This window comes from Myotis daubentonii, chromosome 11 (assembly GCF_963259705.1).
Source record: "Myotis daubentonii chromosome 11, mMyoDau2.1, whole genome shotgun sequence".
In the NCBI taxonomy this organism is placed as follows: domain Eukaryota; kingdom Metazoa; phylum Chordata; class Mammalia; order Chiroptera; family Vespertilionidae; genus Myotis; species Myotis daubentonii.
In genome coordinates, this window is record NC_081850.1 from 24,598,047 (window position 1) to 24,623,542 (window position 25,496).

General features: G+C 39.4%; 1 protein-coding gene across 5 annotated transcripts in view; it reads left to right on the plus strand.

Moving 5' to 3' along the window:
- Positions 1 to 25,293, plus strand: part of TTC39B (tetratricopeptide repeat domain 39B) — a 118,954-nt gene extending 93,661 nt beyond the window's left edge. For all 5 annotated transcript variants that reach the window (XM_059656629.1, XM_059656634.1, XM_059656633.1 and 2 more), the window contains 7 exons: positions 1,368 to 1,529; positions 2,154 to 2,245; positions 2,886 to 3,012; positions 6,172 to 6,280; positions 18,908 to 19,025; positions 20,100 to 20,216; positions 23,250 to 25,293. In XM_059656629.1, the coding sequence (XP_059512612.1) occupies positions 1,368 to 1,529; positions 2,154 to 2,245; positions 2,886 to 3,012; positions 6,172 to 6,280; positions 18,908 to 19,025; positions 20,100 to 20,216; positions 23,250 to 23,340 (816 nt within the window). In that variant the 3' untranslated portion in view covers positions 23,341 to 25,293. The remainder of the gene's footprint in view (positions 1 to 1,367; positions 1,530 to 2,153; positions 2,246 to 2,885; positions 3,013 to 6,171; positions 6,281 to 18,907; positions 19,026 to 20,099; positions 20,217 to 23,249) is intronic.
- The last annotated feature ends 203 nt before the right edge of the window (positions 25,294 to 25,496 follow it).

Genomic DNA, 25,496 nt, shown 5'->3' on the forward strand with positions numbered 1-25,496 from the left:
TCATTCATTCCTTTTGATGGCTGGGTTTCATTTCTTAGGATGGATGTACTATACCTATGACAGCGGTCCACTATTGGTGGACATCTGGCTACTATAAGCAGTGCTGTTGTAAACATGATTATATGTATATTTCTGTGCATACGTGTGACATGCTGATCATTAGGATTTCCAGGTCAAAATGTTTGCATTTTGATAAATTCTGCCAGATTGCCCTCCTGACTTAAGGCGATTCCATTTAAACTCTTGTAACGATAGAAAACTTGTTTCCAGTGCTCTTTACCAAGTCTGGACATGATCTGTTTTATTTTTGCCTCTTTCTTGGCTAACCAATGATAACCTAATTTTATGTTTTTATTTTTATTGGTTTCAGAGAGGAAGGGAGAGAGAGAGAGAGAGAGAGAGAGAGAGAGAGAGAGAGAGAGAGAGAGAGAAACATCAATGATGAGAGAAAATCTTTGATCGGCTACCTCCTGCATGCCCCCTCCTGGGGATTGTGCCTTGACCAGGAATTGAATCATGACCTCCTGGTTCATAGATTGATGCTCAACCACTAAGCCCTGCCAGCCAGGCTAATTTTTTTTTTTTTTTAAGAATAGCTCTTAGTTTTTTAAAAAATATATTTTTTATTGATTTCAGAGAGGAAGGGAGAGGGAGAGAGATAGAAACATCAATGATGAGAGAGAATCATTGATCGGCTGCTTCCTGCACGCCCCCCTCTGGGGCTCGAGCCCACAACCAAGGCATGTGCCCTTGACCAGAATCAAACTTGGGACCCTTCAGTCCACAGGCTGACGTTCCATCCACTGAGCTAAACCAGTTAGGGCAAGCCGGGCTAATTTTTAAATTTATATTTTTTAGTTTCTTCATATGTGTATTTGTTACTCATGTATTTTTCTAATTTGCCTATTCATCTTTGACAATTTTCCCATTGAGTTTTTTGTCTTTTTCTAGAAGATTTGATAAACTTGTATAGATTAATCCTTTGCCACTTATGTGGCTGATAATATCTTCTCCCAGTCTGTCCATTGCCTTTAACTTTGCTTAAGGTATATTTTACTCTCTGAAAGTTCTGACTTTTATTGTGAGTCTTTTCTTAATGGACCTCTACATTTTATATCTTACTTCTACATTTTATAACTTCCCCATTCCCACATTATAAAGTTTCACAGCCGCCTCAGAAACTTAAACAGAGATGCAGAAAAGAACTGTATCATTACATGTGAGGAAAGGAACATAGCATCATGTTGAGTGGTTTAGTGAGGGATAATGTTGTTCTTTCTGTACAAAGTGTTTTATGTATTTTTCCATTAGGTTATTATCTCCTTGTGTAATATCTGGATGATCAGCTTTATGCAATTGACTTATAGGCACAAGAGATATTTCGAAAATGCATTTCAGTTCAAGAAGAATGGAAACAGTTTCACCATCTCTGTTATTGGGAGCTGATGTGGATTAATATATTCCAACAAAACTGGATGAAGGCGTATTACTATTCAGACCTGCTTTGCAAAGAGAGTAAATGGTCCAAGGTAAAGAGCAGTGCTTTTATTAATGTCATCTATTTACTAATAAGTATACAGGACTTATTAGGACTGTTTGTTCAGTAGTATGATTTCGACATGGTTTTCTCCACTGAGACCTGTCAAAGGAGGAAATGTGCATTCAGTGCCTAGTGGTATGACCACTATTGGTCCTCAGCACTGCGTACTTTAAAAGCCATCCAAAGAGTCATTTCTACAGAGGCTTTTCCTCTGGAGAGGAACTGCACTTATATTTAAAAATTATTAAATACCAATAGTATTGATAATTTTTTGTAGAATTTCCAATGCCCTGATGACAAAGCTTTTCATAATAATCAACATTGATTCTGATCCATTTGTGAGAAGTTGGGAGGAATGAGATAATGATGTTTCGTTCATTTTGTCCGTTTTCTCACCCAAGAGAGCTATAGTTGTATAGTAGGAAAATGGTCAGCAGTAAGTGAAAAGTGTTAATCTTATTTGGAACAGGCATTGCGAGTCATTTTCTGTTATTTCTTTGATACCTCTTAAATATCATCTCTGGAAGACCTCTAGGTCTTTCCTGATTGCAAGGTAGAAGTGCCATGTTCCTACGGATCTTCTATAACCAGGTGCTTTTTTCTCCTCCTCCAGGCAACGTATGTGTACTTGAAAGCTGCGATTTTGAGTATGCTTCCTGAGGAGGAAGTAGAAGCAACTAAAGAGAATGTGGTAACTTTATTCAGGTGAGCAATATACTACTTCTGTAACCAAGGCCTCCTATGTATAGAGGAGCACACAAGTACATCTTTTTTATTCCTTACTGCGCTCCCATGCTTCACCTTCATATTTCTTCAATTGATCTACTTAATTTACACAGGAACTCTTTAGAAATATATTTAGCTAAGAGTCAAAATGGCATCCTTTTAGCAGGAATTTTGAGAACACATTATTTTTTTGTTTGTTTTATTATTCGGACTTTGCTACTGCATTTTGAACAGTTTCCTAAGATGGTATTGTTGGCAAAAGACATCAACTTTTGCTATGTATCAGAGGTATTCTGTGATCAGATAAACTTAAAAAACACAGTTTAACATATCCTTAGTTTTCATTAGTGTGTCAAAGGTTCTGAGAGGCTGTTCTGGGAAGTAATTTGTTTACACAAGTATCCGCCCATCGAGCCATCCAGTCATCCAGCCAGCCAGCCAGCCAGCCCTAGGAGTTGCTGATTCATTAGGTTTGGGGAGGAGCCTGAACATTGCCATTTGGAACAGGTTTCCACGTGATGCTGCTATTGGTCTAGGCTAGGGAACATGGCGTGAACACCATGGATGTAAATAGAGTCTGTGTCCTAATGACCTTTCGCTGGGGCTGGGCTCTTCACAGACAGGTGGACAGCTTGAAGCAGAGAATTGCCGGGAAGTCCATCCCTACAGAGAAGTTTGCCGTGAGGAAGTCTCGCCGTTACTCCGCCTCGTTGCCTGCACCTGTGAAGCTCGTCTTGCCTGCCCTGGTATCTGCCTTTATTTTATTTACTGTTTGTGTTCTAGAAGTTAATGGTCTATTCCTAGCAGCAGGGAGCACGCCTAGCTTTTGTTGTGAAGTTTAGCTCCATTGAAAACCATTGTAAGTGTTGTCTGTAAGGTGAACTTTCATAATTAAATAATGAATATTACAGCTGATGTTTCTTTGACAAGTTGGTATGTTCGACCCATTATGATAAAAACTATTTAAAAAGATATATCTTTTGATTCTTACTTGATGACTCTATGAGGGTAGATTCTCTTTGTAGCCCATTTTATAGGTAAGGAAATCCAGGCAGAGTGGGGTGAGTTGACTTAATGCAGTGGTTCTCAACCTTCCTAATGCCACGACCCTTTAATACAGTTCCTCATATTGTGGTGACCCCCAATTTCATTGTTACAAATTGAACATAATTAAAGCATAGTGATTAATCACAAAAACAATATGTAATTATATATGTGTTTTCCAATGGTCTTAGGCGACCCCTGTGAAAGGGTCGTTCGACCTCCAAAGGGGTCGCGACCCACAGGCTGAGAACCGCTGACTTAATTGAAGCTGAGTTAACTTGTAATGCTAGCTACATAGGTCATTTTCTCTTTTCTGAGTGGCCACATTAAAAATGAACAGGTAAATGTTAGAAAGGAAGAGGAAACATGAAAATGATTGAAAAGATGTAGTATTTTGTTTAATCCAGGATATACAGAAAGTTGTTGTGTGATCATGGAATCAACGAAATGCCACGAGTTGCTTCCCATCCCTCTGTAGAGCTCTGATTCTTTGGGATGTGCGTATGTTTTCCCCTGGGAGCACATCTCCTGTGGACGAGCACATTTCCAGGACTCAGAGCCTGAGTGGCTGGTGGCTGCTGTACTGGGCAGTGCGTGGCCCGAGCCATAGTCCTCATGGTTAGACCACCAAGGCTAGACTTCATAAAAACCATAATTTCAACTTAAATGTTCTTCATGAAGACTTCTTGCAAAAGTACCGGGTATCTCAAATAAAATTCTACCAACAGTGTTTTACTGTTCGAATTTGTGTTTTTCTATTGGTGCAGTAACATCTCTTTATGTGCCTACTTACTCTTATTTCTTTCTGCTTTTGTGAATTGTTCATATACCTCACTAGTTTTCCATTGGGCTGTTTAATGTTTGATCACTGAGTTATGGGAGCTCTCTGTCTGTCTGCCTTGAGAAAGAAAACTATAGCCCTTCCCAGGTGATAGAGCGACCTGCATCTAGTGCCCAGACGTGTGTGTTTCCTACTTCAGATAGACAGTCTCAGGGAACTCCACACCAGCACAGGTTATTCTGTGCCTGTGCTAGACCAAATATGAGCACTCTATATCTGAGCACAGATGAAGGTCAGAAAACCAGGAAGAGGACCAAATATTCCCTCGTTCCTAGCTAATGTGGGGACCTGCTGCTGTATTCCCAGTGACAGCTTTTAGCTCCCTTCCTAATTCACTTCTATCACTCATTTGTGCTTGGAAACATTTCCTTCCTATGTCACAGAACTTTCCTGAAAATCATCTGGCGCACCATAGCCTTCTTGCTGCCCCAGAACTTCTATAAGCTAATTATACCCAACTTCATTAAGGGTCTTCAGGAAGGTCACCTCACTGCACTGATTTCTCTAGATCTAAGGCGGTATAATTGGCTTGAATTGTGGTAACTTGCTTTCTTCTTGTAAATATTTCATCAGTAAAAGCAACATCTTAAAAAGATCATCATCATTAAACATCCCATTAGTTATTGAATTGAGTTGTGACACTGTTAGCAACAAGAAACTGTTAGATGTGAAATACAAGGTAGAGTGTGGCAGTTTTAGTAGTTTTCAGTGGCATAAATTAAAGATTACCTTGTTGCCACTATACTCAACTGCATTTTCCTCATTTCCACAGTTTCCCTGTAAGAGATTGTTTAAATAATATCTTTATCATGTTTCATTTCTAAGAAATACTAATTACCCTGCTTATTTCATACCTTTAAAAATATGAACTGCACTACCAGGAAGATTATAAAAATATTTTCAAGCAAAAGCACATTTGCTTTTGGTCCAAAAAAAATTCTCATCTGTTACCTTATTAAATGTAATTTGCAATAAAAAAATCATTCATTTACATTTTCAAGGGCTGTCATTCAGCCATATGGCCTTCAAATGAATACATTTTCTGCATATTGGATTGCATTACTGAACTGTCACATGTTTTAATGGTATAAAAGAACCTGAGCCCAATGAAATATTTCCTATGTTCATTTCCAGTGACATCCTTGGAAACAATTTATGTAAATAATTGGCAGATATTTTATAATGTTTTCCCTTTATTTAAATGTAACAGCAAAGATTTATATAAATAGAATTGTCCATTGTATCAGTTTAAAATGCTATATTTATTTGCCTGGCTGGTGTGGTTCAGTGCTTGAGCATTGACCCAGGAACCAGGAGATCACGGTTCTGTTCTCAGGGCATATGCCCGGGTTTTGGGCTCGATCCCCAGCAAGGGATGTAGAGGAGGCAGCTGATCAATGATTTTGATCATTGATGTTTCTATTCCTCTCTCCATCTCACTGAAATCAATAAAAACATTTTTAAAAAATAAAATATTGCCGAAACCGGTTTGGCTCAGTGGATAGAGCGTCGGCCTGCGGACTGAAGGGTCCCAGGTTCGATTCCGGTCAAGGGCATGTACCTGGGTTGCAGGCACAATCCCCAGTAGGAGATGTGCAGGAGGCAGCTGATTGATGTTTCTCTCTCATCAATGTTTCTGACTCTCTATCTCTCTCCCTTCCTCTCTGCAAAAATCAATAAAATATATTTTAAAAAAATAAATAAAATATTTACTTCGGTATCTATAATTGATTATCTTCCAAAATGTCTGAATACCAATAAGCGCTTAATAAATATTTGTTCAATGAATGAATAAGTTATTTTTTTTTCAGTAAAAACACACTATAGTATATCTATTGAATTACTTCACAGTATAAAAGACAAAGTCATATAATAAAATGAGAAAGGGGAAATGATATCACTCAACTCTATATGAGAGCCGTAGCAACCAAGGCAAACACACATTCGTAGTTTTGTTGTTGTAAAGGACATTGAATAACCGTCAGATAATTGCAAATGGGTTTGCATTCTTCCCTGTTAGGAAATGATGTACATCTGGAATGGTTTTCCAATAGTGAGCAAAAGAGAAGACCTCTCCGAAAATCTGTTGTTAACTATTGAAAAGGCTGAGACAACTTTACAAAATCAAAGTAAGTATGAACCTTGAAAGCCTGGAAATCCTTACCATTCCCTCTCTCCCGTCATGTCCCTGCTCACATCCGCTTGTGCTACTCTGTGTGCATCGCGAGGACGAAGAGCTTGGTGACTGCAGTCCAGGTGAAAGGAGGAATGACGCGCGCTGCACACAGGGACGAGCCTTGGGTACACTCGGCTCAGTGCAAGAAGCCAGTTGCAAAAGACTACATTTATATGTAGTCTTTTTTATATGAATTATAAAATACTGACATTTATATGACATACTGACAATAGGTAAACCTGTAAAGACAGAAAGCAGACCAGTGGTTGCCCAGGATGGAGAACTGGGGTGGGCCTGGTGGTTAAAGGGTCTGGCATTCCTTTTTGGGGTGATGAACATGTTCTAAGATTGATTGTGGTGATGGGTGTACAACTCTAATACATGTCGTGAGTTGTGTACTTTAAATGGGTGAATTGTATGGTATGTGCATTATATCTGAATAAATCTGTTACCAAAAAAGAGGAAGGGAAGAAGGCAGGCGAGTGTCCAAGCAGCCCAAGGACAGCATGCACTTCTGATTTTATCTTGTGCCTCTTGCCACCCCTGCTTTCACTCTCTAGTGACTATCATGCTTTTGTGGACACAGAGAACTGTTTTTGAGTTGAAATCTTATCACAAATTTATTCTTTTACTCATTACTTTTGGTGGCACTAGAGGCCCCTCTCCAGTTCCCTGGAGTGTCCTCTCCTGGGAGCAGCTGACCTGTTAGTAGAAGCCAGGCCAGGATCCCGGCTCTGCAGCTTGGAGACCGTGGAAAACCCGCCTCCTCACCCCGACCCTCAGGTGTGGTCAGATAACACCCACGTTTTCTATTTAAAGTGGGAGTGGTGTCGGACCAGATAATATCCCAGTTTTCGTGTTCTGACCTTTGCTAATTGTCTGTCTTCAGTAGAGGATTTCTCTTGTGATAAACCATCCGTAATGTCAGCCTTTGTCCTTTGCCTTACCCATCCCCCAAGATAATGATCTTATCCTCTGGAGTAAAAATGAAAACGTCTGTGGTGATAAGCACGGGAAAGGGCATAGAGTTCAGGAGGAGGCAGGGGGAGTCAGAGCCGTGAGCTCATTTCTCTGAACTGGACCAGGACGGCCCTGGAGGAGCACTGGCCCTTCTACCCAGTACGCTCCCCGAGGGGCCTGCACCGTGATGCTGGCTCCAGGCGGGAGGACCTCGTTTGGGTTGTTTTTGTACTCGGAGCTGCAGCATGAGGCTGAAATGTTTAGTGAGATTTCTTTTTACAATTTTTAAAAATGAAACACATTATTATAATTGATAGAAGCAGGTGAAAAAACTATCCATATTTTTGCTACAGCACAATTAATTTACAATTTTTGTATAGTCCATCCTAGCTGATTTTTATAGTTTCAATCATAATGTACCTGAACATATACTAGCCTAGTTTTTTAAATTTATTAATATATCATAAACTATTTTTTCAAAATTGAGGTACAATTGACATAGTAATTTTAGGTGTATAGTAGGTTAGCATAATGATTCAGTATGTGTATACATTGTAAGACGACCATCACAATAAGTGTAGTTAATATCTGTCACTATACATAGTTACACATTTCTTTTAAGATTACTGTCTTAGCAACTTTCAAATATCCACTGCAGTAATATTAGCTATAGTTGCCACGCTGTATGTTACATTCCTGTGACTTATTTATTTTATAAATAGAACTTTGTACCTTTGACCCACTTCACCCATTTTGCTCACCCACCTCCCAACCCCCCGACCTCTGGCAACCACCAATCTGTTTTCTGTATCTAATCAGCATTGGTGGTGTGGTTTTTTTTTTTTTTTAAGGTTCTACATATAAGTAAGATCATACAGTATTTGTCTTTATCTGATTTATTTCACGTAGCATAATACCTTCAAGGTCCATCTATCTTGTTGCATGGCAAGATGTAATTCTTTTTTATGGCTGAATAATATTCCTGTGTGTGTGTGTGTGTGTGTGTGTGTGTGTGTGTGTGTGTGTGACATTTTCTTCATTGATTTATCCATCAATGGACACAGATTATTCCCATATCTTGGCTATTATAAATGATGCAATGAACATGGAGTCATATATCTCTTTGATTTAGTGTTTTTGTTTTCACTTTTTTATTGAATTTATGGGGGTGACATTGGTTAATAACTTATATAAGTTCCAGGTGTACAATTCTGTAATATGTCATCTGTATATTGTATTGTGTTCACCACCCTAAGCTAAGTCTCCTTCCATCACCATTTATCCCCCCATCCTCTCTTCTACCTTCCTCCACACCCCTTTCCCTCTGGTAAGCACCATACTATTACCTGTGTCCATGAGGTTTTGTTTTGCTTTGCTTAATCCCTTCACCTTTTTACCCAGCCTCCCAGCTCCCTCCACTCTGACAGCTGTCAGTCTGTTCTCTATCTATGAGTCTGTTTCCATTTTGTTTGTTAGTTTACTTGTTCATTAGATTCCACATGAGTGAAGTCATATGTACTTGTCTTTCTCTGACTGGCTTATTTCACTTAGCATAATGTTCTCCAGCCCATCTATGCTGTTACAAAGGGTAAGATTTCTGTCTTTTTACATCCAAGTAGTAATCCATTGTGTAAATGTACCACAGCTTTTTTATCCACTCAGGTACTGATGGGCACTTGGGCTGTTTCCAAATCTTGGCTATCTATATATATAAAAGCCTAAGCAACTGGCCAACTTGCTGACCGACCAGTAGCTATGACCCACAGTGACCACCAGGGGGCAGACGCTCAACCCACCGGCATGGAAACATGGAAGACTAATGAATCTCAGAGGGGAGGGGGTAAAGGGGAGGGCGGGAAGAGATTAACCAAAGATCTTATATGCATACTAGAGGCCCAGTGCACGGATTCATGCACCAGTGGGGTCACTTGGCCTGGCCTGCAGGGATTGGGCTGAAACTGACCCAGTGCATGGATTCGTGCACCAATGGGGTCCCTCAACCTGGCCTGTAGGGATGGGGCCGAAACTGGCCCAGTGCATGGATTTGGGCACCAGTGGGGTCCCTTGGCCTGGCATGTATGGATCAGGCTGAAACTGGCTCTCTGCCATCCCCCAAGGGGTCTTGTATTGTGAGAGGGCACAGACCAGGCCAAGGAACCCCACTGGTGCACGAATCTGTGCACTAGGCCTCTAGTTGTAAATAACATTACAATGAACACAGGAGTGCATATATTCTTTTGAATTAGTGTTTCAGGTTTCTTCAGATATATTCCCAGAAGTGGAATCACTGGATCATACGGCAGTTCCATTTTTAACTCCATACTGTTTTCCACAGTGGCTGCACCAGTCAGCACTCACACCAACAGTGCACGAGGGTTCTCTTTTCTCCACATCCTCTCCACCACTTGTTGTTTGTGGATTTATTGATGATAGCCATTCTGACAGGTGTGAGATGATATCTCATTGTGATTTTAATTTGCATTTCTCTGATGCTTAGTGATGTTTAGCATCTTTTCATATGTCTATTAGCCATTTGTATGTCCTCTTTGGAGAAGTGTCATTTCAGGTCTTTTGCCCATTTTTCAATTGTATTGTGGTTTTTGGGGGTTTTTTTGATGTTGAGTTTTCAAAGTTCTTTATAAATTTTGGATATTAGCCCCTTATCAGATGTATCATTGGTGAATATATTCTCCCATTCAGTGGGTTGTCTTTTCATTTTGTTGATGGCTTCCTTTGCTGTGCAAAAACTTGATTATTTTTTCTTTTGTTTCCCTTGCCCGAAGATATATATCAGAAAAAAACATTGCTATGAGAAATGTTTGAGATTTTACTGCCTATGTTTTCTTCTAGGATTTTTATGGTTTCGAGTCTAACTTTTAAGTCTTTAATCCATTTTGAGTTTATTCTTGTGTATGGTATTAGAAGATGGTATTGTTTCATTGTTTTGCATGTATCTGTCCCAGCACCATTTATTAAATAGATTAGCTTTACCCCATTGTATGTTTTCCCCTTCTTCGTCAAAGAGTAATTCACTATAAAGGCGTGGGTTTATTTCTGGGCTCTCTCTATATGTCGTTTTTATGCTAGTACCAGACTGTTTTGATTCCCCTGGCCTAGTAGTATATTTGATATCAGGTAGCGTGATTCCTCCCATTTTGTTCTTCTTTCTCAAGATAGCTGTGGCTGTTTGGGGGGTCTTTTGTGGTTACATATACATTTTTGGAATATTTGTTCTAGTTCTGAGAAATATGCCACTGGTTTCTTGATGGGAATTATATTGAATGTATAGATTGCTTTGGGTCGTATGGACATTTTAATTATGTTAATTCTTCCTATCCATGAACACAGTATATGCTTCCACTTATTTGTATCTTTTTCCACTATTTTCTTCAGTGTCTTATAATTTTCTGAAGAAAGGTCTTTTACATTCTTGGCTAAATTTATTCCTATGTATTCTTTTTAAAGCAATTGTGATTGGTTTTTTTTCTTAGTTTCCTTTTCTGGTATAAAAATGCACTGATTTCTGGATATTTATTTTGTATCCTGCTACTTTACTGAATTCATTGATCAGTTCTGGTAGTTTTTTGGTGGAATCAATAGGATTCTCTATATACAATATCATGTTATCTGCACATAATGACAGTTTTGCTTCTTCCTTTCCTTTTTGGAAGCCTTTTATTTCTTCTTCTTGTCTGGTTGTTGTGGTAGAACTTTCAGTACTATGTTGAGTAAGAGTGGTGAAAATGGACATCCCTGTCGTATTCCCGATCCTAAGAGAAACACTTGTAGTTTTTGCCCACTGAATATAATATTGGCTATGGGTTTGTCATATATGGCCTTTATTACATTGAGGTATGTTTCCTCTATTTCCCCTTTTCTGAGAGTTTTTATCATAAATGAGTGTTGATTTTATCAAATGCTTTTTCTGCGTCTATTGATATGATCATGTGGTTTTTATCCTTCATTTTGTTTATGTGGTGTAGCATGTTTACTGATTTTCAGGTAGTGTACCACCTTTGTATCCCACCGTAAATCCCACTTGATCACGGTGTATGCTCTTTTTTAATGTATTGCTGGATCTGGTATGCTAGCATTTTGTTTAGGACTTTTGCATCTATGCTCACTAGAGATATTGGCTTATCATTTTCTTTCTTTGTCGTGTCTTTGTCTAGTTTTGGAATTTGCATAATCCTGGCCTTGTAAAATGAGTTTGGGAGTGTTCTCTCATCTTGAATTTTTTGGAATAATAGGTGTTAGTTTCTCTTTGAATGTTTGGTAAAGTTCACCTGTGAAGCCATCTGGCCAGGACTTTTGTTCGTTGGGAGGTTTTTTTGTTTGTTTGTTTTATATTGCTTCATTTTGACTAGTTTTAATCTGTCTATGCAGATTCTCTGATTTTTCCTGACTCAGTTTTGGAAGATTGTATGTTTCTAGGAATTTATCTTTTCATCCAGAGTGTCCAATTTGTTGGCATATAGTTGTTCACAATATTTTCTTATAGTTCTTTGTATTTCTTTGGTGTTAATTGTTATTTCTCTTTTATTTCTGATTTTATTTATTTGGGTCCTCTCTCTTTTTTTTCTTGCTGAGTCTGGTTAAAGGTTTGTCAATCTTATTTGTCCTTTTAAGAAACCAGCTCTTGGTTTCATTGGTCTTTTGTATCTTTCTTTTTAGACTCAATTTTTTTTTATTTCTGTTCTGATCTTTATTATTTTCTTCTACTCACTTTGGGCTTTGTTTGTTCTTTTTCTAGTTCCTTTAAGTGTAGTTAGGTTGTTTAAGATTTTTCTTGTTTCTTTAGTTGAACCTATAATGCTAAATGCTATGAATTTCCCTTCTTAGGACTGCTTTTACTGCGTCCCATAGATTTTGGGTTGTTGTGTTCTCATTTTCATTTGTTTCAAGGTTTTTTTTTAATTTCTTCCTTGATCTAATTGTTAATCCATTCATTGTTTAGTACCATGTTATTTAACCTCCATGTCTTTGTGTGTTTTTCAGTTTTTTTTTCTTGTGATTGATTTCTAGTTTCATACCATATGGTCAGCAAAGATGCTTGGTATGATTTTAATCTTCATAAATTTATTAAGACTTTTTTTGTGTCCTAGCATGTGGTCTATCTTAGAAAATGTTCTAAGTGCACTTGAAAAGAATGTTTATTCTGCTGCTTTGTGTGAAATGCTCTGAAGATGTCAATTAAATCCATCTGATCTAGTGTGTCATTTAAGGCCACCATTTCCTTGTTGATTTTCTGTCTGGAAGATCTAGCCTCTGATGTCAATGGTAGTGTTTTACTAGTAATTTTCTTTGAATAGATACCTCGAGTGGAATTGCCAGATCGGAATTGCCAGATCATATGGTAGTTCTCTTTTTGCCACAACTTTTAAGTTATTGCTAAATAACCCTTATAATAATTTTAAAAGCTTCATAGCTCTTTATGGAGCGAATGCATTCTAATTTAACCAGTCTGCAGTATTTTTTAGCATTTAGGTTGCTTTTCCTATTTAAAATAATTTTAGCTTTAGATTCCCATTAACCAGGAGAAGAAATATATAAGAATGAAAGCTGAATCAGTTGGCTTATCATTAACAAGGTCAAAGTTTCAGGCTGGATAGTTAAAGAATCCAATAGAGGAAAGAGCAGTGCTGTTCTGAGGCCACAGACTCCCCCACTCGCCCACTCCCCGGCTTAGTCATTTTGGAAATACAAACAAATGCTCACAAGGAGACCAGTGAGTGGAATATCCTACTCCACTATTGAAAAGTCACACCCAAAGCTCATCTGTTGATGGAGGGTGAGTAAATTAGTCTCCCTTCATTCGTGGTTTTGATCTCTGCCATTTGTTGCTCATGACATGAATTATTCCTTTGTCCAATACATCTGTCTCACTTCATCTTATCATGTAGACATCACCAGAAGAAGGGTAAGGGCAGTATAGTAAGATATTTTGAGAGAGAGAGAGAGAGAAACACTACATTCGCATAACTTTTATTACAGTAATGTTGTAATAATAGTTCTTTTTTATTATTAGTTATTATTGTTAATCTCTTACTTGCCTAATTTATAAATTAAATTATATCATGGCATGTATGTATAGGAAAACAAATAGGATCTCTAGGGTTTGGTATTATCTGCAATTTCAGGCATCCAGTGATGTCTTGGACTATATCCCCCACAGATAAGGGGGGACTACTATAATGTCACCTTTCCGTATTAAAGATAGCATTTTTATAAAAGAACCATTGCTCTCTTTTCTTTTCTTTTTTTCCTTCCTCTTTTATAGAAAAGTTATAGCATTTACCTCCCATAATGATCTGGATCTTAGGTAGAGAAGCTAAAATATTGAGGTATTCATCTTCACAAACTGATAATTCCCTCTGATTTCTGGGCAGCAGGGAAACCAGCGGATAAGAAGTCTCACAAAACTGGGATGAGAAAGAGGAGTCAAAACTTTTTACTATTTTACAGACAACCAAAGGAGCGTATGTATAAGTACAGACTATAGACTTGCTGTATGGGCATTTCAGACTTTTTTTGTGAAGTTCTGTCACTAACATATTTTCAATGTAGTTTTTATTGCATAAAGTTGTGATAAGCTTTCTTACTAATTTTTAATGTATCTATTTTTAATTTTTTTGTAGTAAAATTTACTGTTATCCATTTTTTTTTTTTACAGTGTAGAGGTGTTTACATTCACATTGTTGTGCAACCAATCTCCAGAACTTTTTCATACCCATTAAATAATAACCCCCCATTTTCCCCTACCCTAGCTCCTGGCAACCACTATTTTACTTTTTGTTACTATACTAAATTTGACTACTCTAGAGGCTTCATAACAGTGGCTTATTCCACTTTGCATAATGTCCTCAAGGCATATCCATGTTGTACTGTGTCAGGATTTCCTTCTTTTTTAAGGCTGAATAATATACCATTATATCCATATGCCACATTTTTTTTTTTATCGATTTATCCATCGATGCATATTTAGGTTGCTTCCACCTTTTGGGTATTGTGAGTAATACTTCTATGAACATTGGTAGGCAAATATTTTTCGGAACCATGCTTTAAATTCTTTTAGATATATCCTCAGAAGTGGAATGACTGGGTCATAATGTAGTTCGATTTTTAATTTTTTTTAGAAACTGCTTCACAGTTTTATTTTCTTTTTTTTTGACTGTATACTTTACTTTCAGTATTATTTTGTATTGGTTTCAGGGTTACTGCTATACAGTTTTCTATAGTAGCTGTGTATCATTTTACATTCCCACTAACAGTGTACAAGTGTTCCAATATGTCTACATCCTTGCCAACATTTGTTATTTCTGTTTTACAGTTCTTAGTAGTTGTCTTAATGGGTGGGAGGTGAACTTTACTATTTTTCATGTAAAATAATTTCAAAAAGGAAAAATATTTTGTTCTGAGTGGAAAATCAACATAAAGTTACATCATTTTGAATTTAAATAAAATGAAACTTTATGAAATTTCACCTTAAAAATGAGATTTCAGCGCTTGCTGAGTTGATTGGAGTGTCGGCCAGAACACCAGAAAGCTTGTGGGTTTGATCCCCAGTTAGGGCATGCACATACTGGAGGCATCCTATGTTTCTCTCTCACATTGATGTTTTTCTCTCTCTCCCTTCCTCTCTCTAAAACATATCTTTGGGTGAAGATTTAAAAAGTGAGATTTTTCCATTGATTTTTTTTTTTTTTTTTTTTTTTAGAGAGAGAGTGGAAGGGAGGGGGGAGAGAGAGAGAGAGAGAGAGAGAGAGAGAGAGAGAGAAAGAAACTTAAACATGAGAGAGACACATTGAGTAGTTGCCTCCCACTTGTGCCCGAGCAGGCTGGGGATCGAACCTGCGACCCTTTGGCCCTAGGGCTGACGCTCTAACCACTGAGAAAAACTGGCTATGGCTAGGGCCCATTTGGACTTTTGAACAAATTTATTAGTATTCATTTTTGTTCAACTAATTTGGCCATCTTATATTAATTTGCTCATTTGAACACTCTTAGATTTCCTTGCTAGATATAGAATTATGATAGGCAGAGAAAGCATCTGTTTCTGCTGTTAAATTGTTTATAACTAAATCCCACATATCCACAAACTAAATGGAAAAGTGAAGAATTTGTATGCCTATATTCATAACCCATGGACACAGACAATAGGATGGTGAAAGCTTGGTGTGGGGGCGGGGGGCAGGCTAGAAGAGGTCAATGGGGGGAAAAGGGGGAATATCTGTAATACTTTGAACAATAAAGATAAAAAATAAACAAATAAAAAAGTGGATATGTGAAAACTGGGAAGTAAAGGAAAACCTCTTTTTATTAAGTGAAAACATTTTTAGCTTATTCTTTTGCCCAGAGAAGTAGGCCAGCTTGCTTCTGTTTTCTTCAAAGAAAATGGTGTGGGTTTAGTAGAATAAATTCTGATGTTGGAATGTCCATTCTTTTCATGTAGACCAGTGGTCGGCAAACTGCGGCTCGCGAGCCACATGCCGCTCTTTGGCCCCTTGAGTGTGGCCGCGAAGTTTCAATCACACTGTACGTGCGCGCCCACACGTGGTATTTTGTGGAAGAGCCACACTCAAGGGGCCGCAGTTTGCCGACCACTGATGTAGACTCATGTGTACCAGCAGAGAGGGTCTTTGTCTAAAGAAGTCCTGGAGGACTATTAGGTTCTCTCTGTGTGGGCAGGCTCTTCACCCCCACCCCTACGTTTATTTTGTCCTTTCTTTGGTTGGGAGAAAAAAATTAAAGGAGTAATATATGTATCAGACTGTGCATGTAAAATGCAATAGAGGTTTAGAAAACCAAGACATTGTCTCCATCCATCCCTTCTTCTTTTAATGGCGTAATGAGATGATAGGCTTCAGAAATATTCAAGCAGGGCCCGGGGAAGCTCAGACAGACACACTGTACTTTTAGTCAAGCTCTGTCTTTGTATGTCCTCCCTGGGGTAGAAAAATTGGTTCCTTTCCTGAAGATCCCCTTTGCCAGATGTTACATATGAAATTTATGGTGATGATCTCTTCCAGGTCCATTGTTTATGCAGGAAGTTTACCCAACACACACCCGCCTCTCCCCTGTCCCCCTAACAACTGATATGACCTTTGAGTCATTAGGTTTCTGTCCTTCTGAGTAAGAGGAAAACCCCCAAATTGGAAAGTGGAGTGAAGCTGTAAACCTGAGGTCAGACTCCATCTCCACCCCTCCACCTCCATGACTAGGAATGAATGTGTTTTTGCTTCTACCTTTGGTGTCTTTAAAGTAAAGGATGGTAGAGGGTGCAGGTGATGGACGCTGGCAGTGCCATAGTCTGAGAGGCTGGTCACAGAGACCCAGGGGGCAGCACTGCTCAAAGAGAGAAAAATACTCGGTGTGATATGCTTGGAGTCAGTGTCTGCTATGAATTACATGAGCGTTTCATTTGAAATCTAACTACATTCAGCATGGAGCCAGAAGTTAATAAATATACTAGCTCTTTGTTTAACTATTAGTTGTGGTTAACTTGAAATCACATAGCAAACATAATCAGAGTGACAGAAAAGGGAAAGTATTCCTTACAACTTTTCACTTTCTGAATCTACTTTCAGTTTTTTTCTTTGGTGCATTTCAACTAGCTTCTAAGATGTTCAATGTAGACATTTTTGTAGCCTGGGCCTCACACTTCTTTTTCCTCTGTCTACCCTCTGTTTTATAAAGTGCAGATCTTTTGTGATGAACATGTGCTTGGGCGGCATCATCCTTTCCTTGGAATGTAAAATGGAAAGTGTTGAAATGTTCATCCGTGAACTCACCCATGAGAATCGTGATAGACAGTCACATCTTTTTTAAAAAAATATATATTTTATTGATTTTTTTACAGAGAGGAAGGGAGAGGGATAGAGAGTTAGAAACATCGACCAGCTGCCTCCTGCACACCCCCTACTGGGGATGTGCCCGAAACCCAGGTACATGCCCTTGACCGGAATTGAACCCTGGACCCGTTAGTCCGCAGGCCGACACTCTATCCACTGAGCCAAACTGGTTAGGGCGACATTCACATCTTAAGGGGAAATAATCATCTGACAGATGTTGCTCTGTGGGCTGAAGAAATAATGGTTTTTGCTTCCTAAAGTTTTTGGAGGAATGTTGGTATTTTTGAACCTATTTTCCATATTCCTAACTCACGATCTAAATAGAAGCTGAATGTGGCTCTACTGATACTTAAGCCTTGCATGGTGTTAAGGCTGTTCCTCTCCGCAAAACCGTTGTTTACCGAACACCGGAATTTTCTGATAACACGCACTACCAGAAAATCCTACAGAGAACTCGACAAAATGCACAAAAGCAATGCTAAAAGCTAGCATCTAGCATGGAACCTAAGCGTTTGGTTGTAGGCCTGGAAAGATACTGTTTCTTGAATGCATATTTCAGTGGGCATCTATGATTGGAAGCATACATAGATTTCCCCCTCTTTGGTAGAAAAATGGTTCTTAAGTCATAGGAAAGGTAATGTGGTATTGACATCTGTGGTTTTTCTTGGCGAATGAGCCATCAGAGCTTGGGAGTGAGAGATGACTATCAGCACCTGGAAGTAAAGGGACCCCCTTTCAGTTGGTTACACAGAGTCGTGACCCTCCCATAGACAGCAGCTTACAAAGTAAAACATCAGCTTCTCTGAAGGGTGGTTTCTGAGCTTTTTTCTGAAACCTGGAGGACTTCAATATGAGGGACTCCCAGGGCCTCATTAATTTGGTTTGCAAGACCCCCTCCATCCCCTCCCCACAGTGTTGTCACAGCCTGAAATGTGTAAATTATCAGTCTGTCTTTGAATGACTTCTTAGTTGCATCTTACTTGCAAAAGCCCCCAAACTCAAAAGTGGTTGCTGTGAAAGAGCTACCCTTGTCATAGATGTCGCACATAATATTGCTCCTTCTGTTTACCCTTAGCCTTGGGCTGTGGCGTGAGAAGCCTCCTTCTCCAGAGGGAAAAAGTGGCGAAAGGAAAACCATTCCGTTAGCCTCAAGCAGCTAGAAATGTGTGAGGGTCTGAGGTGCCTTGCATGTACTTGAGAACCACTTTATCTAATTTTATAATATAATTTCCCCCCCAACGAACATAGCCTGGGAGAATTGATAAATTATAAACAGTTCAGGATTTGCTTTCTGAATTGTTAATGGGTAGAAGGCCATCTGCTTCGCCATATGGAAGTACTGTCCTCATCCATATGAAGCCAACACAGTTAGAAGCCAGAACCCCGGGAGGACGCAGCCTTCCTGCTCTTCGTGGCTTTACCTTTTATGGAATTCATTCAGCCCCACCTGACTTAGGGTTCAGAGACTCTGCTCTTATTCTAAGGGCACATCACTCAGAATGTGAGCCCCTGAGGAAAGGTTGAAGTGGACGGAGTGAACCCCTTCATCACATGGTGTATACACGAACGTAGCATATTCAATATCCACTTAATTTAAAATAACGTCATTGTGTTTTATTTAGTGAGGCACAGCACGTGCTAAACATTTTATTTTTATTTTTAAATGATCCCTTTGCAACCCAGTAGCTAGTGTCCGTTCTTTCCTCTGAATTGGGATTTTGAAAAAGCATGTTTGTGCTTGTGCACGATGTTTGTGCGCTTCCTTTCAGACTGCAGCGACTACCTGGTGGACGACGAGTGCCTGCTGAAGCTGCTGAAGGGGTGCTGCCTGAAGAACTTGCAGCGGCCCCTGCAGGCGGAACTGTGCTTCTCTCACGTTATCCAAAGGTAAACAAAGGAGGAAACCCGCTGTGGCTCTGGGAGTTCCTGTCGGAAAGTGATTTCTCTTGCTGCCACCCTTTGACTCGGTGTTACCAGAAAAGAACCCGGGAGTGTTGTCTTTGTGCCCCGAAGACTTTGCCAACCCAGAGCCACGTTCATGTTAATTTCATGGCATCGAGGTTCTTGGACCTTTGGGCAATGTAAACTTGAATTGCAAACTCATGTGAGGGCAGGCCTATTGGTTGATAATTTCTCCAGGAATGTGCTTTTACTTTCCACCTGGAGCAGAGGCCCAGGAGCCAACTGCCCGTGTTTTCCTCCTGCACCAGAGATTTTTTTCTAATCTTCCCTTTCTCTGATGGAGCAGCCTTTCCAGGGCCCCAGCTTGGGTAGAGGTCTCAGTCCTGCTCCCCGTCCCGCGGGCCAAGGCCTCCTCTCCTTGGGCATTGAAGCACTGAGCCCCGATTGTTCAGACTGGAGTGGGCCCGGACTGCTTGGGCATCCACACCCAAAGGGTTCTGGTTTTGTGTTGTTTTCAGTTCCAGAATTTTCCTTATGTTCCTGGGAGCTGAGCTATGCGTTTGAAAGTGTATTACTCATGTATTTTTAGTGCTTGCAGATGTTTTGTCGTCAGAGAATTCTGATAATATTGCTGAAAACAGAAGTTATTGCCTTTTTTTTTTTTAGCATAAGACGTAACAAGTCGAAGTGACCCTTTATAAAAAACAATACAGCATTCTTATTTTTAAATATTTATGTTCAGGAGTATGATCTTGTCCTTTCCAGGGTTAGGCTTTGAAGATTATAGCCCATATGTGTTCATATTCCTAAGGGGCAGTAAATAATCCAATTCAGACTAAGGAATAAAATAAGAGATTAATATAATAAAAGCATACTATGTATTGCTGTAGTTTATTAGAATCCTTGAGTGAATTTTGTATAATGACAGCTTTTCTCTGAAAATCACGCTGCTAAACACCAGTTTTATGGGAAATGGGGAATGCTGAATATGTATGTTGGAAAAGAATGACACCCTTCTTGTTCTGTTGAGACTTAACTGCTTTCCACTCGTTCTTTTAGTGAAAAGCTGCTGAAGTTCGACCACTACCTGGTGCCATTTACTCTGTTTGAGTTGGCGTTTTTGTACAAAAGCCAAGGGGACATCGACAAGGCCTTTAAGGCCCTGGAAACTGCAAGGTGAGTGGCGATGGCAGCTCCTCTGGGGCGGCTGTGGAGTTAGGATTGTCCGTACCATGATAGCAGCAGTGATAGTACATGCACACTTAAAAGTTAAAACATGAACGAAAGGTAGTTACAACGCTACCTTTGCTAACCTATGCTTCGTTTATGCTCATGGCTTTTGCTGCAACTGTGCTGTTTTCAACCTTCTGAGTGCCTGGCCCTGTGACCGTTTACAGAGGTGGTGGTTGTGGGCTTCTGTCTGACAGATATCTCGTCTAATCTGTTCTATATCAGAGGTCGGCAAACTGTTCCTAAAGGGCCAGATAGAAAGTGGTTTTGGCTTTACAGTGTGAGGTCTCCACTGCAGCTACTCAATGGTATCGAAAGCAGCCACAGAAGATGGTATAGGAATAAGTGGGTGAGTCCAGATTTAGCCATAAACTTGATAATAATTTGCTGACCTTTTCTAATTTCCTTGAAGAAGCTCTTTGAATCTCCCCCTGGCTCTCTCTATTTTCTGTCTACTCTGGCCATTTCAAAGCACATATCATTTCTACTACATAATGGCTCACAGACGTGTGATCATGGTCTGCTTGTCCTCAACACTTCTTGCAGTGGGTAGAGAATGCCATGGGTAGCTCTAGGCCATAAATAGCTTAGTGGTTTGTTGATTTGGTCATTCACTCAAATTCAGCAAATATTCACTGAGCACCTCTTATGTGCCCAGCATAGTAAAGGCTCTAGAGAGACAACTGTACATAAACCGACAATGCTCCTGCTCTCTGAGTAGGAGGGAGATATTAAATAAGCAAGTAAAAAAATAGCAGTGGTATATGTTTTGCTGAGACTCACATTCTGATACAAAGTACTGGGCTGTGGCCTTAGGTTGGGTTGATTCTGGAAGGTCTTCTTGAGGAGTTGATGTTGTAGTTGATATTTGCCTAAGCAGAGCCAGTCCTGAGATCAGTCAGCAGAAGACTGCGAGAGGCACATTCCTGTCTGGAACCACAGCTAAGTAACCTCCAGGCTAGGGGGTGGAGCCACTAGGTCAATAATGATGATGGGGAATCATCATTTTTAATGAGATGGGGAATCCTTAGAGGGTTTGGTGAGATAAAAAAATACTTCTGTTTGGACCATGATGTTCTGAGGAGCCTACGAGGTATCCACATGGAGATGGTGAGTTGGCAGTCAACTGTAGAAGCATGGAGTTCAGTGGAAAGGTAAATGCCACACGTGGAGATTTCAAAGTCACCAGCACAGACACAGAGGTATTTGAAGCCATGATACTTGATGAGGTCATTTGGGGGGGGGGGGGGCGGGGGGGAGAGAGAGTCCCAGCACATAGCCTTGGGATATGGTATCATTTTAATGAGAATAAACAATCAGAGTAAGGAGAAATGGCCACTGAGTCAGGATGACATCCAGGAAAGCCAAGTGAACAAAGTGTTAAAAAAGAAGACAGTGGTCAGGTGTAAAGCCAGCTGCTGAGAGGTCCACTTAAGTGAGACTAGAGAAGTGAACTTGGCTGCATGAAGATCGCTGGTGACTCTGACAAGTGAGGTGAGAAAGTAGAACCAGCTACTTTGGGCAACTCGTTCAAGATGTTTTTCTGAAAACACAATAATGGGGCAGAAGCTCCCGGGGCATGGTGGAGCCAAGAAAGCCGCCTTCTTCCTCCTCCTCCATTCCTTATTTCTTCCTCTTCCTCCTCCTTCTTTCTTCCCCCTCTTTCTCCTCTTCCTCCTCCTATCCTCCTCCTCCTCATTTTTCTCCTTGTTAATGAGAGATATGAGAACAAATCACTTTTAAAAAATTAATTTGTTGGGAGTGATAATGACACATTTCAACTGACATGTATGTGTCATGAGATGTAGCTCATGGAAAATTAGGGACTATAAGTACTATCATTCCAAGTATTCATTATTTGTACATATTTAATGTTACCTAAGCAGCACACAATAAGGCAACTTTATAATGATGAAAATGAAAGACTAATAATTCACTACTGAAAAACAAGACCAGCAGTGATCAAAAGTCACCACTAACTCAAGCCAGTGCTGATGATGCCAACATAAACAGTCTTCCCAGTAATTCCAGGACAATTGTCTGTAGTTCCCCTTATGTAGTAGGAGCTTTGCAAAGTTGCCAAAATTTGTGACCAGACATTTAGGAAAATACTCAATTATATCCTTTGGTAAACTCTAGTAAGATGTTGATTTAGCTTATGAATAATGACCCTTATTATGAATAATAACCCTTTTCAGAGTTACCAGTAAATAGCACTTAGGTCTATATACCATAAAGGGCTGTGGAAAGAAATAAATGCCACTGCAAAGAGAGAAGTTACAGCTCACCCATGGGCCAAAGCAATGGGTGAAAGCAGGAGCCCAAAGTCGAAGCCATTCCATTTTGATCACTCTTAACAATTCTAGCAAAGAGAAGTCATGAATGATTAACCTCAGTAAAGTTTTTACATCATCTGTGGATTTTAATGGCCTGGCCCCTTCTGACATTGCTATACAGTAATTATTAGCCAAACCGTTGCTATTTGCCTGTGAGAATTGAAGTAAGTGATTTTGGTATTACGGGGTAATCCTGCTGTTTTTGCTGCGGTTGTTGTTTCATGGGAGTCTCAAGATAATTATTTGGAGGAAGTTGTGATCCATCAAGTTCGCCTCGTTTGTATGAGGCTGCCTTAGCATTTCCAGTTCAGAAAAGGAGGTCAACTGTTTAAGAATAGTTCACGAAATTGTTAAGCCCTCCTCATAATCTTCTTGCGGTGTTTGTGAATGGCTTGGTAGTGAAGTAGAACCTTGGTACTCAAAGTCTGACTTTTAGGTTCTCACCAGGAAACTTCTAGAAACAAAGAATATTGCCATCCCCGTCTCTTCACAGGACACCATCTACATTTTAACAATATTGACTGTTAGGCATAGTCAAGTTTGAAAGCAAATAAGGAGTGAATATGAGAGGAGGGGAGGATGGTGGTGGTGGTCTGGTATAGAGGAACTTTTGACATTTCGATTTTGTTGTTATTGTCTTTAGAAACAACTACAAAGATTACTCCATGGAGTCTAGACTGCACTTCAGAATTCAGGCAGCTCTTCAACTCTGGAGAAAGCCTTCCGCACACTGATCAGAGCCTGGAAGATGGATGGATTGCCCCTCCGTTAACCCACATCTGCTATAGATTAGCCCTTGTATCAAAGTGGAAAAGTGATCTTGTGAATGAGAGAAAAAAATAATTTTATTGTCAATATTTTCTATCATGTCTGTGGTTTACTGTTCTACGTGAATGTTTCCCCTCCTACTCCCCCCCCCTCCATGGAATAATGTTCAGTACTATCTAGGAAATTCTTATATTTTGCCTCTTCAAAAAGAATTTCATATTAGGTTTCAATTGGAGAGGGGAAGTCTTTTAAAGGACTCACAGGTACAATAAAGTCTAATCAGATTATTTATTTTTTTTTAATATGGAAATTAATATTGTTTAAGTAGCAAATGGCTTACAAGTTGAGCCATTTTTAGATTTGTTGGTCAGTTAAACTTCAGAGTTATTTTGTTGCCTAGAATTTAAATTTCAGAGGGGAAATAAAATAACTTACATTTGAAATAGCTTAATAACCTCCTGAAGAATCCTGAAAAAGAGAGGCAGTGGTGTGAACAGGGATGGGATCATATAGTTAAAAGGTTGAAAAGACCTGTATCTAGCAGAGATGGTGAAATATTGTTAGTGTCTTTTTTTATTCATCATGTAAATTAAATGTGGTGGCATTTTTGAGAGACTATCCTGTTTTTGAATGTACTTACGTCTATTATAATAACAAAAATTTAAAAAATGTGTATCTAAAGGGAAGAAAAAGTTATATTTTAGACAATATCCTTAGCAATGATAGCCTGAAATATATATATACATTGATTATTTTTCTTATATGAAGCAAAGTTCCTGCTGCTTTAAACGATATGTAAAATAGTAATAATTTTTACATTCATGATGTTGGTGAGTAAGATCTAATTTTCTAATCTCTCTAGCACTGTGACGGTTCCTTGTAAATATCTGGACTGTGTTTAGTCCTTTCATTTTGGAAATGCAATCGGGACATTGAGTGGGAGAGAGTCTGATTCCATGCGGTCCTGGCTCTGCTACTGGTTAGCAGTTACCAGAGTGACCTTGATGGAGCCCCCGCTCTCTATAAAATGGAAAAAGAACAGATGATTATCAAGGTCTCCTTCAGTTTTAGAACTGTCAGTATTTTAGGTATTTATTTTCAGCAAACAAAGTTAAAATGTTTGATCCGAGTCACTCCCACTTAGAGTATGTTTTTATTTTGCAGTCATCAACCCCCAGCCCCCAAATATGTATGTTTTGTGAATAAGGACCAGCTTGTATTCTGAGCGAGGAAAACAGTCTGGGAATCCATGAGTCAGGGTTTTGTCCTATTCCTGCCTCTGTTTTGAAGACTAACTTGCCATGGAAGCCTATGCAGTTTCACAGGAACCCCCTAAGATTGGGAGCCAGGAGCTCATCTCCATTAGTTGGTAGTTCCTCACCCTGCAGCAAGCCATTCACCTCTTCTGGGGCTCAGTTTCCCTAATGGGGATAGCCTCACGGAGCGTGGTGCCTGTGAGGGCTCAGTCAGATAATGCAGAGTCATATGCGTGGCTTTGTGCGAACTGGGAAAGGCCATATGAACATGCGTTGTAATGATCATGGTTTTTATGCACCAATTATACTATCAGTACAGAGGTATTGGCTGAGTCTGTGTTCTCTGATGTAAAAGGAGAAAAGCATGGAAATTCTATCACCTGTCAATGTATTCACGTATTTGACACTGACAGTGGCCCAGATTACAAATTTATTTCTTGCTACTTATTCCCTGTGACATGAGCCTGTCCTTGCAGGTGTTTGCTTTGTTTTCTTTAAGGTATTTTTCCAATACTGAGAATGTATTCCCAACGGAAGATGTTAATACAGTTCGAGTCAGATGGTCTGGTGGAAGATCTGAATATGCGCTATTAAATGCATTATGTAACTGATTGCAGGTCCAGACAAAAGAGGAAATAAAATAAACTGTCTTGACAACTAGTAGTGGAAAACATGTTTAATAATTATTTTTTATATAATTGGGAAAAATTGTTTATAATTCCTTAGAAGAGCTTTGGTAGCATTATTGTTTTTAAAGTAAAAACATCCACATTTTTTCTGTGAGAAGCTGTAAGTCAGTGAAAGTCAGTAATAAAAATTCTTCTTTTGGTATAAAATGAAAACAAAAGCCAATAGTAGTTATTTTT